Here is a 17,885-nt window from a genome sequence, read left to right as displayed (position 1 = left end):
ATTACGAAAAATTGAACTAATGTACAATTGGTTTACAATACAAGAAATGGATCTTATATACAAGTGGATACGACACACACACACATACACATAGATATATTTACATGTTTTTATGTTCAGAAATTTTAATATCTATAGTCGATCAATAATAAAATAATATTAAACAATTTTGTTTACATGTTAATTAATATCAATTAGAAACATCTAAATAGATGTTTTACATGATTCACATTTTTGTTTTAATATTTTATTAAGAAAAATTAATTTTTGTTAATCTAATATTTTGTCACATTTCCATTGCAAATTGTGATAGAAATTCCCTTACTCTTTTTCTCTCTCTCTCCCGCTCGCTCGCTCTTTGTTTCTCTCCTGCTCTCGCTCGCTCTTCCTTTCTCTCTCGCTCTCGCTCTCTCTCTCTCTCTCTCCTTTTCTACGATCATGTTTTATAAATAAATAAAAATGTAATTGATATTCTGTGAATAACATTTTTTTCGATTATATGTATCAAGAAATGTATTTTGAAGTTTGATATTTTGTAACTTTGATTGGTTCACATATGTATATAACCAATTGGTGTCGTATCTGGTTATGCAAAGAAAAAGAAAATTAAGGACTAAAATCTTGACATAAGCCGACGTTTGAATAATCAGTACTGTTCGTAGTACTTAAGAAAGAAATGCGGGTTGGAAATTTGGTGAACCAAAAAGCATATTTATGTCGGATTTATGGTACATATAAAGCGATATGGACTGAATATGAATTGCATAAAATGTGAGTTATATATATACGAAATTGTACATATATTGAGCGTATAAAAGTTACGGGGTGTATAAAAATTACATAATATGAATAATAATGAAATGTTTTACATATTGAAATCATATTATTTACCTATTAATTACAGGTAAACGATTTATTTAATTCGAACGATGTAAGGAGGAAATGATGTAAAAGATATAATTATGATTGGTTGCTACTAAATTATAGTCTGAATAAATTATTACACAAAGTATTAATATGAGTAACGTTGCTTCACAAAATATCTCACTAAGATCATTATTAACACTTAATAACAATGATTGTAAAGAATTTGTTTGTGGATGGGGTGCTGCAGTAATTAATGTATCTATTACTTTTCCTATTAATAAGATTATATTTAGACAGGTATGTGTAAAATAAGTTATTTTGTAATATTTTAAACATCAGAACATACATATTAAATAAATAAATTTCTGTTATTGTAACAGATTTTAGAAGATGTTCCAGCCAATACTGCGTTTCGTCAGATATCTAAAGAGGGAATAAGATTACTATACCGTGGGATCTTACCACCCTTTTGTCAGAAAACTCTTTCGGTTAGTGTAATGTTTAGTATGTATGAAGGTTGTAAAGAACGTCTGTGCACATTAACAAATAATGATATATTAAGTAGAATAATAGCAGCGCATTTTGCTGGTACTGTTGAGGCTATACTTATGCCCCTTGAAAGAGTACAAACATTGCTCCAGGATTGGCGGTATCATGATAAATTTAAAAATACTTCGCATGCATTTAAATATTTATTAAAAAATTATGGTATATCAGAATGTTATCGTGGGTTAGTACCAATTATATACAGAAATAGTTGTTCCAATCTCATGTTCTTTATTCTCAAAGAACAATCAAAAAGATACATTGGTGAACAAGAGTCATTATTTACAAGTTTTATTAATGGTGCTTTAATAGGTGGTTTCACAAGTACTGTATTTTATCCTATAAATGTAATAAAAATACATATGCAGTCAAAAATAGGTGGTAATTTTGAGAAATTTATGACAGTTATTCGTGAAGTATATATCGCAAGAGATAGAAGAGTAATATCATTTTACAAAGGTGTGCATTTAAATTGTATGCGATCATTTATAAGTTGGGGAGTTATAAATGCATCTTATGATTTTCTAAAAACAATCATGTTTTCATAATAAATTTATGTGAAAAGTATTTAAAGAGAAATGCTTATATGTTGTTTAATGCGTAATTTCGCAGATAGTATTTTTTGATTAAATCTGTTAATTGCAATTTTTTCTTACAATAAAACAGTGTGCAGGAGAAATAAAATTTTTGCTATTGTTATAAAAATGTGAAATAATTTTTTATCTTAACAGATGAAAGCAAATTATAATTAATAAACTAATTATATAAAGTAACTTGTATAAAGAAAATATAAGTTATAAAGGAAGTTGTGTAGATTAATTTTCTTATTCATTGTTAATAAAAAATGAACGCTCTTCTGTTTAATCATGCATTGATAAATAAAACCTCAATAGCACAATAAACGGCGGAGAAATTTGCATTATATATATTCTTTAGATATGTTTCGATGTAACTGTGTATTATTCTACTGTTAGAATACTTATACCTTAATAAAAATTTTATATTTTCTATGCTGCATGTGTAATTCACTTTTTATTTCGAATTCCTAAAAAATGGAATTAAATGTATTTTATTGTACAATTATAATTAATGAATAAGATAGCAAATTTCGATAATGTGCAGTGACTAGAAAACATAATAATACCTATCTGCGTTTGAATATCATTCTTATCGCTATCCTATGTCAATACATTTTTTATATATTACATATGTTAAAATTTTATCACTGAGTTTATCAAATCACATATAAATAACTAATATAATGAAATATAAATAATGTACTAAAATATTCTGTTTTCGTATTTCCCGCGATTCAAAACAAACGAGGTACCATCGATGCGCGTCGCAGTGTATAAATCGATGCGCCTCAGCCGCGGGCTTTTAGCTACTTTTAGCCCACTCCAATTTTTCTGCGTCCCGGTTAACGGGGTTTTTACTTCACTGAGCGTTTTAAAACGTCACGATGGTATGGTTTGAAAAATCACGATTTTCGATAAATTTGTCACATTTTAAAATATCGTGAGTCCTTGATTACATATCTTCTGCGAGTACTTTGGTGCATTTTTTTCGATAAGAACAATAAGAATATGATCTTGGCTTTTCATTGTTCGAGTAGTACTTGTAATTGTGTCGAACGATTCGTCTAAAACTATGTTACTTGTTATATCAACAATTTACGAAACTTTGTTAACCCCGGAAATTTGTGTTTGGCAATACGGGGGCTTGTATGTATGAGCTGCATAATTATATTAAATAATGAGAATCAACGCAACGAAAATGAGTACTCCGATCGAGGAGAAGATTGATCAGAAGCTGAAGGTAAGCAGTTAATATACTTAGTTCTTTTAAACATAATTTAGTGTTTTTCTGATAATTTTTTAAAATCCAAACATTGTTAATGTGAAAGAGGATATTGCAATATATACTTATTTCACAGTCAAATTTTATCGTCAATTTTCGGATTACTATTATCTTAAAATAACGAAATATAAATATGAAATAGATGAGTCATAAAAAATTGCAATTTTTAAGATATTTTAGAAATTATTTATCTTATAAATGTAATAGTATAATATTAAAAAATTATATTGTTCCATATTCTTTTTTATTTCAACTGTATAGTCGTTTGAATATCAAGATATATAAAAAGGTTTGGTACTGTAAGTTAAAAATAAACAATTGTGAATTGTTTGGGAATATCTATATAATAGAATGCATATTTACAAAGTAATTGAATGATACAGTTAATTAATTAATATACAGGGATATTTGTAATTCAAATGGAAAGTGGGATTGATTTTCTAAATTTATCAATGATGAGTTTAATATTTTATCATACTCCTATAATATATATAACTGCTTATAATGGATTTTTATGTATATATCATTTGTACATATGAAATATATGTTTGAAGGATTTGTATATAAAAATTTAATTTAATGTATACAACTCTTTTAATATATATTTATATAATTCAAGATAATTATTTCATTTAATGTTCATTCAAATAAGTCAGATTTCAATATTTATTTTCTTTGAAAAGGTGAGGACAGGGATGGTGAGTGTTAGTGATGGAAAAAGTAAGTCAGTACCAATGCGTTTACATCTGTCTATGGAAGTTTTAAAGCTCCAAAGGGAAGATTTAGAGGTAAAGTTTAATATCATCATATTATGTCATTACTATCTTATTTGTATGGTTTATAAAAAGTAATACTGATTTTCAGCAGACAGCGAATCATAATAAACCGCCATTAGATGCTAAAGAGAGAATGGTGCAAATCACTAGACAAAAAGTTGGAGGATTAGGATTAAGCATAAAGGGAGGAGCAGAGCATAAACTTCCCGTACTCATATCTAGAATTTATAAAGGTCAGGCAGCTGATGAATGTGGTCAACTATTTGTAGGAGATGCAATTATTAAAGGTAAATTCAGTAATTATTAAATATAAATTATTAAATAATTTTTAAATATTTTTTTATCATAATTAATGGATGTAAATGATATGAACTTTGATATTTCTTTATGAAAAGATATTTCATCAATAAGAATTGTATTTCTGTATATAGGTAGTCCTGAATGCTTATTCTATTTGTGTCAGACCTGTCAATATTGGTTTCTTCCTTTGAAATATTGTTCCATGTTAGCTATTCACCTATGGTGTTACAAAGTAGAACCCACATTTAAAGTATCAGTGGAAATTATATCATTTAAAATTATAATTTTATTTTTTTATAGTAAATGGAGAATATATAACTGCATGTAATCATGATGATGCTGTTAACATTTTGAGAAATGCAGGTGATATAGTAGTTTTGACAGTAAAACATTATCGTGCAGCAAAGCCATTTTTACAAAAAAATGGTAAATATGATTTATTTAATTTTATAATATAAAATATTTTCTTTTGCATTTCACTTTAGAGCATTAATATAATTTTTAGAAAAAGAAGAGAAATTAGATAATGTTGCAAATGGGGGTTCAGAAGATGAATGGTTATCACCTAACAGACAAAGTGGTAGTCCTAGATGTGGTCATAGTAGACAAAGTTCAAATGCATCAGCCACTTCAATGCAATATAAGAAATGGATAGATGCTATAACAGGTTGAAATAATGTTTTATGATATGTTTCTTCTTTATTTATTTAAGCTAAGCTAATAATCTTTTGTAATTCCAGTTCCATTAATGATGGCTTATGTGACAAGATACATCTTTGGAACAGATAAGTTAAGAAGAAATGCGTTCGAAGTAAGAGGATTAAATGGTGCACGTACTGGTGTAATACACTGTGATGATAGTGCTATTCTGAGTCAATGGTTAAAGTATATAACTGATAATATTACAGGTTTAACACATTTACAGGTGAAAAACATAATATTCCAAGTTCATTTATTTATAATTTCCATATACTTGTATATAATTTACATAATTATTTTTCAGATGAAATTATATAATCGTAATTTTGGAGTCGGTGAACGTATAGAATACATGGGCTGGGTTAATGAAGCAGTAAGCAATAGTAATCAGCCATGGCAGAGTTATAGACCGAGATTTTTAGCACTGAAAGGACCCGATTTGTTATTATTTGAAACGCCCCCTGTAAGTATTAATAAAGTATTAACAGCGTATATTGTACAACTAAATACTATGATTTATTTCTAGTGTAATATAGGAGATTGGTCACGATGTGCATTAACTTTTAAAGTATATCAAACAATGTTTCGTGTAATGCGAGAGTCCGAAAATGTAGATGAAAGACAGCACTGCTTTTTAGCACAAAGCCCGGGTAAACCTCCACGATATCTAAGTGTTGAAACTAGACAAGAACTCTTAAGAGTTGAGGCAGCATGGCATACTGCAGTGTGTTCAGCTGTTACACATTTGAAAGTTAGTAATAAGCTTTCATGTATTTCGTTAGAAATTATTTATAGAATTTTCTATTACAATATATTTTCTCTTATAGAGTAAAACATTTCCTGTTACTTTTAATGGAAGGAGTGCAGGACTAACCTTAGAATGGACTCAAGGTTTTACACTTTCTTATGAAGATATTGGAGAGACTGTATGGCGTTATAAATTTTCACAATTAAGAGGATCTAGCGATGATGGAAAAAGTAGACTGAAGTTACATTTTCAAGAGCTGGATAGTATCGCTATTGAGACAAAGGTATTTATTTGTCATAAATAAAAATAATTTATTTCCTTATATTCTTTTTCTTTGTAGGAATTGGAATGTTCTCAGTTGCAGAATTTATTGTTCTGTATGCATGCATTCTTAACTGCAAAGGTTGCTGCAGTTGATCCAACATTTTTAACATCAACAACTCCGTAAGAATCGAAGTAAGTATTATTGCCAAATAAATCACAGAGGAAAATAGATCACTGTTCAACATTCATATATTTGCATAAACATACAGAAATATTCTAGTTAATAAATTAGATCAAAGATATGTCAAGTACTAGTCAATTTTTGAGAAAGATATTTATCATTTTTGAAAAAATTATATAAATGTTTTACTTTACTGCTTCTAGTTTTATTTGTATGGAATATTGGTAAACTTTTATAGTTAGCAATATTAATTGCCTTGAGTTATTTTATTTATATATATTATGTATTTTATGTTATTTTATGTATACATGTTATTATGTACCTTGCTATTAATTAAGCACTGCTATTTATTTTTCATACTTCATAGATTAAGTCGATTATAAAATACAGATATTATTGCTTTACTTTTAGGAACGTTTTGTATGACATTTTTTTAATATAACAGCCATATTTTGCATTTATTACGAAAAAAATGTCAGAATTAAAAAAAAATTCGCGCTCGTTCATGATTTTTAAGTTCCAGTGATAAGGCAATCTCTCTTGAGCAATAAGTTGTACATTCAAATTTCCTTTCATGTATATCGGGTGCCTTAAAAACCATGAACAAGGTGTAATTAATAAGTTAAAAAAGTTGATAAGTTAAGCATCGAAGTTGAATAGTTCTCTAGAACAGCAAATCTTATGCATTTAATACCAACAAGTATGTTTTACGTTAGAAAATTTCATTTTATGTTAAAAACCGACATTTAAGATTACATTAGTCTGATATTAATTTCAAATCAGTATTATTCGAGCGAAATAAAATCATGGTGTAATAATCTGATAGCAATAAGTAGTAACAATAGACCATGGTGGCCATCTATTAAAAAATTTTATTTATAAATATATAAATGATGGAGGATAGATTACGAATTGTAGAAGCTTATCATTGAATGAGCTTTGTAAGTACTTAAATTGTTAATTATCTCTTTTTAAATTTTAGCAGTGCATTTTTATGTGGATTTTGATTTGTGCATACAACATTAATTTAAGAAAGATAGTTTCAATATTTTAAGCTTCGTTTGCTGAATATTTTTTTATTTTTTCTACATGAGAATTCTATTGCATGAGAATTTCTTATTACATCGCAAAATTTTATTCTCCTTCATCACATTTAAAAGCTATAATGTTATCAAGTACATTAAAGTAACTTTTGGAACAAGTATCACACCTTGTGCAATTAATCTATCAATTTACAAATCTATTTAGAGCAATAAATGTATAATGAATGAAGAAACAAAACAAATGCTGTTTAGATTACAAACTGCACTTTGTATTAACCATGATACACGATTTTTATAGTTAAGATATTATGAGAATTTTATCATAACCGTCTCAAAAAACTAATAAAACTATGTGTGCTTACAACTATATGTATAAGTATATTGTATTTATCAATTAGTTATTCGACTTTCTTAGTTAATTTACTATTTTAAAAAAGACATATTTTTAGTACCTACATAGAAATGGATTTTAATAATAAGGAAGTTGTTGAAAATTTCATTTTTATTGCACATTTTAAAGGTCTCCAGTTACTCGTAGAAAGTGCCTATATTAATATATATAATACAATAGCAATTATACAAAAGAGCATTATTATTTAAAATTAATCTTGTTTATTTTATTCTTATTATATTATCAGAGCGTTACCATGGTCAGAATTTTAGATACTACAATGGTTTATCATTAAAAGGCACTCTAGAAAGATCACATTATTATATTCAAGTGTTTTATAATGTATTTTGTAATTTGGAGTTTTTTTATCTTTTATGTTATGTTATGTTTTTCATGTTTATTTAAGAAACGACCATATGCATATAATATTGAACAATAATACAGTTTAGGGATTAAGTAAAACTTATTGCTGAATTTAATTACAGAAGCATTGCGGTGAATTTTGATAAATTTTAATGCTGTTAGAGAAAGAGACAAAATAGTCCAAAGAAATGAGAATACAGGGAAGTATTGTTTGTAGGCAATCACTTGTTAGACTCGCAATTTAATAAAAGTGTAATATCTGAAAGAACATAAAAGTATTTCCAATACGAGTCAATGCATCCTTAAAACAATTGTAATTATTCCTAAGCAACTGTAATTACCAAGTGCAGAATATGTTGCAATATTCTATGATACTCCTTTTTTTTTATTGTATACATGCATCGCGTGCATTCTATAGTTAAATTTAGATTATTATTAAAAAAAAAACTGCACAACTAGATTAAATAGATGAAATAAGTAAGACATGAAATTAAACTGCGAGAGTTAAGCATGATGTATTTATTTGTTATGAATCATTGTTTTAAAAACTACATTTTCAAATGAGATCATTGGAGAATCCCCCATGTGAAAATTTGTAATTTTTTAAAGATCATAGTAAGTATTTATTTATGTATAAATGTATAGAGTATGTTAAATATATGCGATGTTATAAATTTTAAGTTGAAATAACACAAGATTTGTATTATAATTTTTAAAAATTATTTATTACAATAAAGTATTGTATTGCATTTAATGAGTTTGCACAATATTATAATATTTTAGAGGATTCTACAATGCATTGGCATTTGCATAAGTATTTGAAATCATTCTGTGCTAGACACAAATATCAGTGTATATAGAAAAACATGGCCATACATTTTCTAAATGATAAGACTTCAGTTTGAAACTGTTAATTCTGAAATCCCATTTCTCCTCAGTTTTCATTAAATGCCAGAAAAAATCTTTTTCAGAATATCTTTGATATGGGATTACAGAAATATAACTGCTAAGAGCAGAAAAAAACATTCTTATCTTATATTTTAAAATATAGTTTATATGTTATAATGTCTATCCACCTATTGACAATATGTTTTAAAATATATTATTGTTAGAAGTTAAAAATATAAACTTGAAATATTTTCTAAATTCCTATCACCCAATCATACTACATGCTATTAACTACAGTTTGTTTTTTAAATATTCAAATAAGTTTTTTTCAGAATTTTTATTGCAATTAAATTTAATAATGTCGAATTTCTACTTTTTTGTACAATCAAGTTTCATTAACTATTTTTTTATACTTAACTTTTAGACTATATGCTTTACTCATACGAAATTGAAAATTTTTTGTATTACATTTCAACAAAAGATCAATTTATTTATTTCTAAGTTTTATACATATTAATTAGGAAGTGATCGTATTTATTTAAATTTTATCTCAAACGATTACAGACATATTTTTATTAGAACAGGAATGGAACAACAGACAATGTATCTTTAATTTTCGGATGTATCTGAAATATCAGCAGTCATAGTTATTTCTTGTACTTTTGTATTTTTCAAGGGGAAGCAATAAATTCGAATTCATATTTAGCGGCAGTCATTCTTTATTGAATTAAAACCCCGAAAAAGCACGATTGTCTACTATGGATCGTACAATGAATAATATAGATAAATAACCATGTGAAAGATATTTTAAAATTCTTTATATAAAAAAGATTGAATTATTAAATGAAAACTGATATATTCATAATATTTATGTCAAGAACGGAATTGTTGAATAGGTATTTGCTATAAAGTGTCAACTTGTGTATCAATATGGCGGCGAATCTTGAGGAAGAGCAAAGTTTAAGAGAGTGCGAGGAATACGTACAGAGACACAATATTCAACAAGTTTTAAAAGACTGTATAGTGCAGCTGTGTGTGGGGCGTCCTGAAAATCCCATATCATTCTTGAGAGAATACTTTCAAAAACTGGAACGGGTACGTATTGAATCATGTTCTGCTAAAATAACCTCAGATTCATTATTCTTTACTGGTTTCATCACTACTATAGACTAATAAATAAACTACTGATGTTGTTCACTAGTTTTTTTTCATATATTTTCTTTTATTGTTCAGATAACTATTCATATTGTGGTTATACAAAGCTGAAAAAAAATATCAATTAAAGTGCTAAGCTGCATGTGTGCAGTAAGGATCTGTCAAAGGACAGATAAGAGAGTAAAAGGATCTGTAAAAGGACAGATAAGAGAAAATAATATCTACACAAATCAATATTAATTACTTGATTTTATTAATACAGAATTGCCAGTGTTAATGGTACTTTCATAGATAGAGTCTGTAGTATTATCAAAAAGTTATCTTGATCAATACAAATAGAATGGTACGCACATAGCATATACATATCTCTTTAAATGTCACTTTATATTTTAGGAGGTTTACAAGTAACATTTGCTGGGATATTATTCTATATAATTAGTCATTAGAACAATTAATATCAGTATTTTAAAAAATAAAAGAATTATGTTCAATTAATGAATCTATTCATTACATAATAAAAATCCATTTTATATAATAGGTATTTAGTCATTACATATTTGGAAACAATATTATAATCATTAAATTTCTTTTCTTATGCCTTTTAATCATTAGCACTTGCATTTAATCTTACATTCTTTTTGATTTTCTATATTAATTTATCTATTTTTCTAAAATACTGTATTCTAACATCAATGTTTTTTGGAAAAAGATTCTATGTTGAATGCACGCATAATTTTTAACATTGTAATAAATGTCGGAGACTGTGAAATATTTTTAACTAAACAAGCAACCGTTCAAAAGATCGCCGTTGCGTATAATTTAAAATGTGATATAAAATTCAAATCGTTTATCGTTCACGATCATAATACTTAATTTTGAGATTTACGTAAAAAATATTATATAAACATCTACTTTTTAAGACTTAACTGCTGTGATGTGATTCAGATCGTTAGTAAATAGCGATAAATAATCAGTGAAGGAAGGGCTTTACGAACAACTGACCTTTTATTATAAGGGTATCAAAGGTAGTTAGTGAGAAGTAAAACGCTCTGATAGGAAAATGAAAAACGTATATATAGTACGTTTGTCAGTGATTTGATTCGCAACACACTAATAAGTTAATTTGAATTACATACTTGGCGCCAAATGTATTTATTTAAACGCGTCCACTTCGCTAGTTTCTTACGGTGGGGGATAACTAGCCAGTGGTGGGGATAGCGTTCAATATTACCAGTCATAAGAACCTTAATTCCGTTACTTTTGTCAACAATTATTTCTAGCATTTTTATGGTTGATATTATCGTTTTCTTTAGTTTGTCTTTTCATTTGCAATGAAAAACGGAATGTCTTTACGCAGCCGTATCTTACATAGTAGTCCTGAATAATACACATATTTTTCCTTGGAGTTCTACAGCATTATCCTTGACATTAAGATTTTCGTATCTCCGTAAACAACGGCAGGACATTTAGCTGAGTTCCCTCCTCTTACTGCGTCGCAGCAGCGCTACATAGCAGAAAATGATCGATAACGTTTTTCATTTCTGAGTGAATTACGCGATCACTAAACAAATATGTACATCCAACGTGGAAATATGAGTCATAAAATAAGATGCTCGTCATCGGTTCCTATCGTCGCGGATGTATACACGTATCGAAAGAGACGAGGTATGTGCAATTGTAGGGGCTGCTCTAAATATAGCACATGCTCGAAATATAACGAAGCGCGCAACCTTAGCCAACAACGATGAAAGCGGCGTAACGCGTTGTCCTAGAAAATGTGCGAAGCGCGCTGCGACAATGCGTTTTAAACAGGCAACGCCGGAAGTATTGTTGTTGTTATCCATTGAATCCTCATCTGTCAATGAGTTATCCATATCAATCTGATTTTGAATCAACGAAAATTCGACGCACATCATATGGTATATCTACCATCTGGCACGCGGTGTCGACTTTACATCAACTGCCACGAAAGATCGTGTCGCATTAATCGAATTTGGCGAGACCTTAGAAAATTCCGAAGCGGCGCGCGGTAGATGTGGTAGCGCGCGATCAGCAACGATTGTGGCCGTGATTTGTGCGTTACTCTCTTTCGCTTGCCAACCACGAAGAGAAACTTTACTTTTGTGATACAATTATTTGGCTGTGAGACGACGAGTGTTAAAGAATATACGCGTAATCGGGTAAAAATTACGTGTGCACGTGTATTGAATATCAAGTAATATCGACAAATAATGTACGAGGTACGATCGCGAATATCCGATCTTATACAAGATTTATGCGTAGTGATGAATTCTGAAACACTTCGAATCGCATCAAATATGCACATATGCACACTTCGAATCATTTACCGCGTATGATTCGATACTTCAACTTTTAAAAGTGTTGGTAAATCTTGAATCGTGAGTCTTGATAGATCTTGAGTCCTTAAAGTTCGGATATGTCTTGAGAGTTTTGATAGGCATTGAAGAACTGCAAAGACTGGAAATTTTCGCGAGTATTCGATGTTTTATATTTTCGATAAATTATATTTACAATTTCTTATATTATATTTTATTTATAATATTTTAAATTTATGAAATATTATATAAGATATCGAATGTCCAGTAAATTCCCAAAATTTATTGAAGCTTTGAAGAGTCTGATCTAATGGAATTCTAGCGTATCACGATTCAAAACTTACCAAGATTTGTATCAGTTTTAAGCATCGAATTATATTCGAAGCGGTTCTAATTTTTATAGTATAGAAAACTTCGAATTGCTTCAAAAATGAGATTCAAATATCCATCATTATTCATACGTGCATTTTATGCGTTCTAATATCTCTCTATATAACTTCTTGATTCTTGAATGTATTATTTACTGAGTAAGAGGCAATCTAAAGTTTATGCTTCGATATTCACTGAAGTTAAATCGCTTTGCTATAATGATTATTAAGAGTCTTCACTGCGCACAATAGAATTGACTGATATAATATTTTGCAATTTCTATTATGTAATTATTGCAAAGAAATAAATGTGAAATATCCATGGAATTTCATCACAGCTTATTAAAAATAATCGAATGGCATATTTGTGAATCTTTTTTCTTTATAATATAACACACGTGATATTTTATTGTTCGAACGTCAAATGAATGCCATTCCAGCACGTGCTAGGATCACTGACCAATTAATCTTCATTATTTTATTGTTCTTTCGTGTGCGATAATACACTGTTAATTTGGAATTCATGTACATTCATAAAAGAGTATTTTAAATATGACATGTACACACACACACACACGTGCGCGCTATTTCTTCTTTTAGAATATTTGTCTTATTTTTAATTGCATTTTATATTAAATCTTTTTATTAATAACAATTTTGTTTGTTTAAGCTATAACATTTTATATTAACTATTTTTTATTAGAAAAATTTTGTTCGTTTAATGTAACTTATGATCAATTAATAAAATATAGTGAAATAAATGAATGTGCAAATAGATGCTATTATGAATTAATGTTGACGAATTTGATATGTATTATGTGAATATAATAGAGGCGATTGATATAAAGAAGAAGAATAGTAATATAATAAATCATACTTCATTTTTTAAGAAAAAGATTTCTTATAACCAATTAGAACAATAATTTCGTTAATAATATTTATTTGGTATAAGTTGGCATTTTTTTATTGCAAAGGCGTAATAATTCTAAATATTATGATTTAACGAACTAAACTAAATATTGCGAAAAGACGAATGATTCTCAATTTATTTTTCTGTTTCTAGTCAATTGTGATATTCAAAAAATCTTTCTTTTTAATTGCTATTAAATTTTAATAAAATATATGCATAACGGTGAAATTAATCCGACACTAAAGAGTATAAAAATCGTGTGGTATCGGCAATTGGTACAATGTTTTCGTCTTATATTGCGCATTTACGAGGAGGCACTCATCTGCAAAAACGTCAAGTGACCTATGGCATTATTTGCTTACCTTTTTATCGATGTTCATCGTCCGTAGGCCGTATAATAATATTTTATCCAAAGGCTTATATAATTTTACAATAATCGGTTTACTTTTGGTAGATAGAGAGCGATACCTAAATACAGACGTATTCAATTATGGGAATTTGTAATCTTCTCTATTTCTTACAGAATTCATTTTAAAAAGTACCAAGTGTTGGCTTCTTTATCTCTCTGATATAAAGTTGCCCGTTGCCCTTTGTCATTGTAATGAAATAATTTTTGGATCGATAGATTTTATGTTGTTTATCATTGAAAAGGCATGCAAATGATAAAAATAAAATACATTATTTATTATTTGCCACATAAGGTGTTTGTATTAACTATAGAAAGAGTGAAAAAAAGAAGAATCTTGTTGGCATATGAAAGTAGTTGCTGTGGAAAAAATGACTTTACATAACATTCTCTGTGATCCAGCCAGTATAAGTTACCCATGTTTTTAGCATATACATACGTATATACCTAGGAAATTAAGAGTACATGATTTCATTAAAGGAAGGGCACAATATCGTGTGTTGCGCATGTCTAAGCAAAATTGACTTATAAAAGCGGCTTGTTTTTCTTACGTGACTCTTTCAGGGTTGTGTCGTTCGTTTTGGAATAAATAAATAACGCAAGCGAAAACAAGTTTTTTTTTGTTGGTTTTAAAAAAGAGCATCGATCGATTGCATATAGGATCGAAGATAGTAATTGCAAAACACCTAGGAGATCATCAGCTTTCGACATGGTGCAACAGGCAAGTAGAGCAAAATACGTGAATAGTGTTGAATCTTATGATCGATAATGTTCTTTAATTACTCGTAAATGTAAACAAATGAAATAGGTACAAAAATGAAACCATCGCTTGATCGAGTAACCAAGTATTTTCACCTTCTAAAAGTAAATTTATATTATATTTCTTTTTTCCCCTCTTGGATCGAGTTTCGAGAATCACCAAGCTCAAAAGATGGTTTCTCCGGTAACCTAATTCCTGTTAGTAAAAGCCTAGATACATACGTTGCGTAACGTTTGTTGAACGTAATGTCATTGGTTATCATCTCGATGAAATTAATCGACTTTCGCTTTTTGATTTCAGGAGCAGGCTCACGATGCTAAGCAACAGATTGCGACCAGTCCAGAGGATACTGAGGACATACCTGCTGGACAGCAAGGTCCTCAAGTTCCGAGACGAAGAGGAGGTATCTCCGCGGAGCCGGTCTCTGAAGAAGATGCGACAAGTTATGTTAAAAAAGTTGTGCCCAAGGACTACAAAACAATGGCTGCCTTGAGTAAAGCCATCGCAAAAAATGTCCTCTTCGCTCATCTCGACGAGAACGAACGTTCTGATATATTTGACGCCATGTTTCCTGTCACGTTTTTGCCCGGGGAGGCAATTATTCGTCAAGGTGCTAAAAATAGTATTAGGTTTAATTATCAATCGCCGAGAGAATTGTTAAGCGAAACTAGCTTACGTCGAATATTTTTTGTTATACATTAATAGGCGACGAAGGTGACAACTTTTATGTAATCGATCAAGGAGAGGTCGAAATCTTTGTCAATGGTGAATTAGCCACGACCATAGGAGAAGGTGGAAGTTTCGGTGAACTTGCATTGATATATGGGACTCCACGTGCTGCGACTGTTCGAGCAAAGACCGATGTTAAATTATGGGGTATCGATAGAGATTCATATCGCAGAATTCTCATGGGCTCTACAATAAGGAAACGAAAGATGTATGAGGAGTTCCTTTCCAGAGTTTCAATTTTGGGTAACTAACGTTTCATGTTTCATAAAAACGTGCCAGAATCACTGATTCTTATTGTATAAAATTGCTATTATTTTTAGAATCTTTGGATAAGTGGGAACGGCTCACAGTAGCCGATGCTTTAGAACCGGTGGCATTTGACGATGGCGAGACAATAGTTCGGCAGGGTGAACCGGGTGAAGATTTTTACATAATCGTCGAAGGTACAGCTGTTGTTTTACAGCAACGTTCAGAGGGTGAAGAATTAGCGGAAGTAGGTCGTTTAGGACCATCCGATTACTTCGGTACGTTCTCGTTCTTTCGAATGATCATTAATAGTTACGTAATTTAATGATAATAGAATAGAGAGAGAAGTAGATGGATGAGTGGAAAAAGAATTTTGAATATTGTCTCAACAACAATGTCCTATTGATTATAGGTGAAATTGCATTGCTATTGGACAGGCCGAGAGCAGCGACTGTCGTAGCGCGAGGCCCTTTAAAATGTGTGAAACTCGACCGAGCAAGATTCGAGCGAGTTTTAGGTCCGTGCGCGGATATTTTGAAACGCAACATCACCCAGTATAACAGTTTCGTGTCCCTATCCGTATAAATTGCCGTACCAGTGACATTATCAGCCACCCTGGTTTCTTTTCATGAAAGTACGTTTCACTATTAACATTTTTTATTTGAGTAATAGCGTAAGTAATAACCATACTGTTTCGGCTAACGATACTTGTGTTAAGAATTATATATGTTGAATTATGCACGACTGTCTGTTAAAATTGTATGATGTGGCATGAGAACAATTTGACATAATTTTATACAATGTTGTATTTTTTTAGTCTAGATTTTGATAGATTTGGAATTGAAGATCTAAAATATTTTATTCTCTTTATAAATCAATAAGGTAGTTGTATTATTATTAGATAGTTAAATAAATGTAGCTCGAGCAATTCTTTCAAAACTTTGTCATTGTATTTGTTACATAAGTAATTTTTATGCTCATTCTATCAATGTATGCAGTTAACACATGCTTCTGCAACGACATATATAATTCTTAAAACACAAACTAAATAATTAGAAATGTCGTGATACATCAAGTTATTACGCACTTTGTAGTTTGCAATGCTGCGATATAGAGGTCGAATTTTGGCCACTTTTACACGAACATATTTCCCGAGAATGTACGAAATCCGTGAAAACATTTGAAAAAATTCGATAAATATATGTTTTATTTCGCAAAATTTTTCGACGATGTTTGGTGGAATGAATAAAACAAAATATTGTTTCGTTATTGAATTTTCGGTTTCAATTTCCATTGCCATACTGTTTTTCTTTATTTTGTCGGACTTAAAATGAATTTCATAGTTTTTACGATATGTGAGATAGCTGGTATTATTACATGCATTTCACGACGTGGTTAATTTATACACATGCTTGTGTATGATTTGAAAAAAAATATATATATCTATATAAAAAGTCATATTTAATTTAAATATTTGTGTAACAATGAATTCAAAAACTAAAACTTAGCTGTAACATCGCACAATTTTATTGGCGACTTGTGCACAAAAACCGAACCGATTGAAAAAACTTTGCATTAAATAACTGCATTGATTGCTCATACTATATCGCATTGTAAACGAATATTGTAAAATCAATAAAAAAAACATGTTTTAATTGTCAGGAAACTAATTTATAAAAATATATTTTATATGCAATTTCCGTATTTACAATGTAACAAATAATTGCAACAAATCTGTATTTTTTCTAATGAAATTACTTTGGCGTTTATATAATTTTCTCTGAGCATTTACGTTCTTGTATCACGTAATAAAAGTTTTACTTTTCCGTGTAATTGAAATAAATTTTATATATATTATTTCATTTTTATGGTGAAATAAGCATTACATTATTGTGATAAATATAATTGCGATATAAATTGCGTGATAGCACGCAATATTGATATAACTTCATTGTCTCTGTGTAGAAATTTAATAAATACACAGAGAACAGTTAAACCAAAGAGATCTTACTTTTTAGTCACCAGATAAATCCTCTTAAGATAAAAGAA

The 17,885-nt window shown here is 29.4% G+C and overlaps 3 protein-coding genes across 9 annotated transcripts; all 3 read left to right on the top strand.

Moving 5' to 3' along the window:
• Window positions 1–446: 446 nt before the first annotated feature.
• LOC122570877 (mitochondrial nicotinamide adenine dinucleotide transporter SLC25A51) lies at window positions 447–2,428 on the top strand. The gene is made up of 3 exons (XM_043733787.1): window positions 447–771; window positions 905–1,164; window positions 1,248–2,428. The coding sequence occupies exons 2-3, from the start codon at window positions 1,018–1,020 to the stop codon at window positions 1,959–1,961; spliced, it is 861 nt and encodes a 286-aa protein (XP_043589722.1). The 5' UTR covers window positions 447–771; window positions 905–1,017; the 3' UTR covers window positions 1,962–2,428.
• Window positions 2,429–2,762: 334 nt separating this feature from the next.
• Window positions 2,763–12,320, top strand: LOC122570875 (gamma-1-syntrophin). 4 transcript variants are annotated; one of them, XR_006317909.1, is made up of 12 exons: window positions 2,763–3,231; window positions 3,957–4,061; window positions 4,138–4,336; window positions 4,650–4,775; window positions 4,855–5,016; window positions 5,090–5,274; window positions 5,353–5,511; window positions 5,575–5,799; window positions 5,876–6,079; window positions 6,137–6,252; window positions 9,823–10,021; window positions 10,160–12,320. XR_006317909.1 is itself a non-coding variant. In XM_043733781.1 (11 exons), exons 1-10 carry the CDS (start codon window positions 3,169–3,171, stop codon window positions 6,242–6,244), a joined length of 1,536 nt encoding a protein of 511 aa, XP_043589716.1. In that variant the 5' UTR covers window positions 2,764–3,168; the 3' UTR covers window positions 6,245–6,252; window positions 8,161–9,166. The 4 variants fall into 4 exon arrangements, 2 of the variants coding, with proteins under 2 accessions (XP_043589716.1, XP_043589715.1); XR_006317910.1 differs by having other exon boundaries at window positions 2,766–3,231; window positions 4,141–4,336; XM_043733781.1 differs by lacking the exons at window positions 9,823–10,021; window positions 10,160–12,320 and adding an exon at window positions 8,161–9,166 and having other exon boundaries at window positions 2,764–3,231.
• On the top strand, window positions 9,724–17,110 carry LOC122570876 (cAMP-dependent protein kinase type I regulatory subunit). 4 transcript variants are annotated; one of them, XM_043733785.1, is made up of 6 exons: window positions 12,111–12,321; window positions 14,762–14,822; window positions 15,162–15,471; window positions 15,567–15,833; window positions 15,911–16,114; window positions 16,249–17,110. In XM_043733785.1, exons 2-6 carry the CDS (start codon window positions 14,811–14,813, stop codon window positions 16,419–16,421), a joined length of 966 nt encoding a protein of 321 aa, XP_043589720.1. In that variant the 5' UTR covers window positions 12,111–12,321; window positions 14,762–14,810; the 3' UTR covers window positions 16,422–17,110. The 4 variants fall into 4 exon arrangements, with proteins under 4 accessions (XP_043589717.1, XP_043589721.1, XP_043589720.1 ...); XM_043733782.1 differs by lacking the exons at window positions 12,111–12,321; window positions 14,762–14,822 and adding an exon at window positions 9,724–10,021; XM_043733786.1 differs by lacking the exon at window positions 14,762–14,822 and having other exon boundaries at window positions 12,108–12,321.
• The last annotated feature ends 775 nt before the right edge of the window (window positions 17,111–17,885 follow it).

The sequence above is a fragment of the Bombus pyrosoma genome, linkage group LG9, assembly GCF_014825855.1.
Source record: "Bombus pyrosoma isolate SC7728 linkage group LG9, ASM1482585v1, whole genome shotgun sequence".
NCBI classification, from domain to species: Eukaryota; Metazoa; Arthropoda; class Insecta; order Hymenoptera; family Apidae; genus Bombus; species Bombus pyrosoma.
This window is presented reverse-complemented; position numbering and strand designations above follow the sequence as displayed.

Bases quoted from the DNA above. Each gene is read 5' to 3' on its own strand.
- LOC122570877 (XM_043733787.1), top strand. From the start codon at position 1,018: ATGAGTAACGTTGCTTCACAAAATATCTCACTAAGATCATTATTAACA. The intron at 1,165-1,247 runs GTATGTGTAAAA...TTATTGTAACAG, and splicing joins ATAAGATTATATTTAGACAG to ATTTTAGAAGATGTTCCAGC.
- LOC122570875 (XM_043733781.1), top strand. From the start codon at position 3,169: ATGAGAATCAACGCAACGAAAATGAGTACTCCGATCGAGGAGAAGATT. The intron at 4,776-4,854 runs GTAAATATGATT...TATAATTTTTAG, and splicing joins GCCATTTTTACAAAAAAATG to AAAAAGAAGAGAAATTAGAT. The intron at 5,800-5,875 runs GTTAGTAATAAG...TTTCTCTTATAG, and splicing joins CAGCTGTTACACATTTGAAA to AGTAAAACATTTCCTGTTAC.
- LOC122570876 (XM_043733782.1), top strand. From the start codon at position 9,857: ATGGCGGCGAATCTTGAGGAAGAGCAAAGTTTAAGAGAGTGCGAGGAA. The intron at 15,472-15,566 runs GTGCTAAAAATA...ATACATTAATAG, and splicing joins GGAGGCAATTATTCGTCAAG to GCGACGAAGGTGACAACTTT. The intron at 15,834-15,910 runs GTAACTAACGTT...TATTATTTTTAG, and splicing joins TTCCAGAGTTTCAATTTTGG to AATCTTTGGATAAGTGGGAA.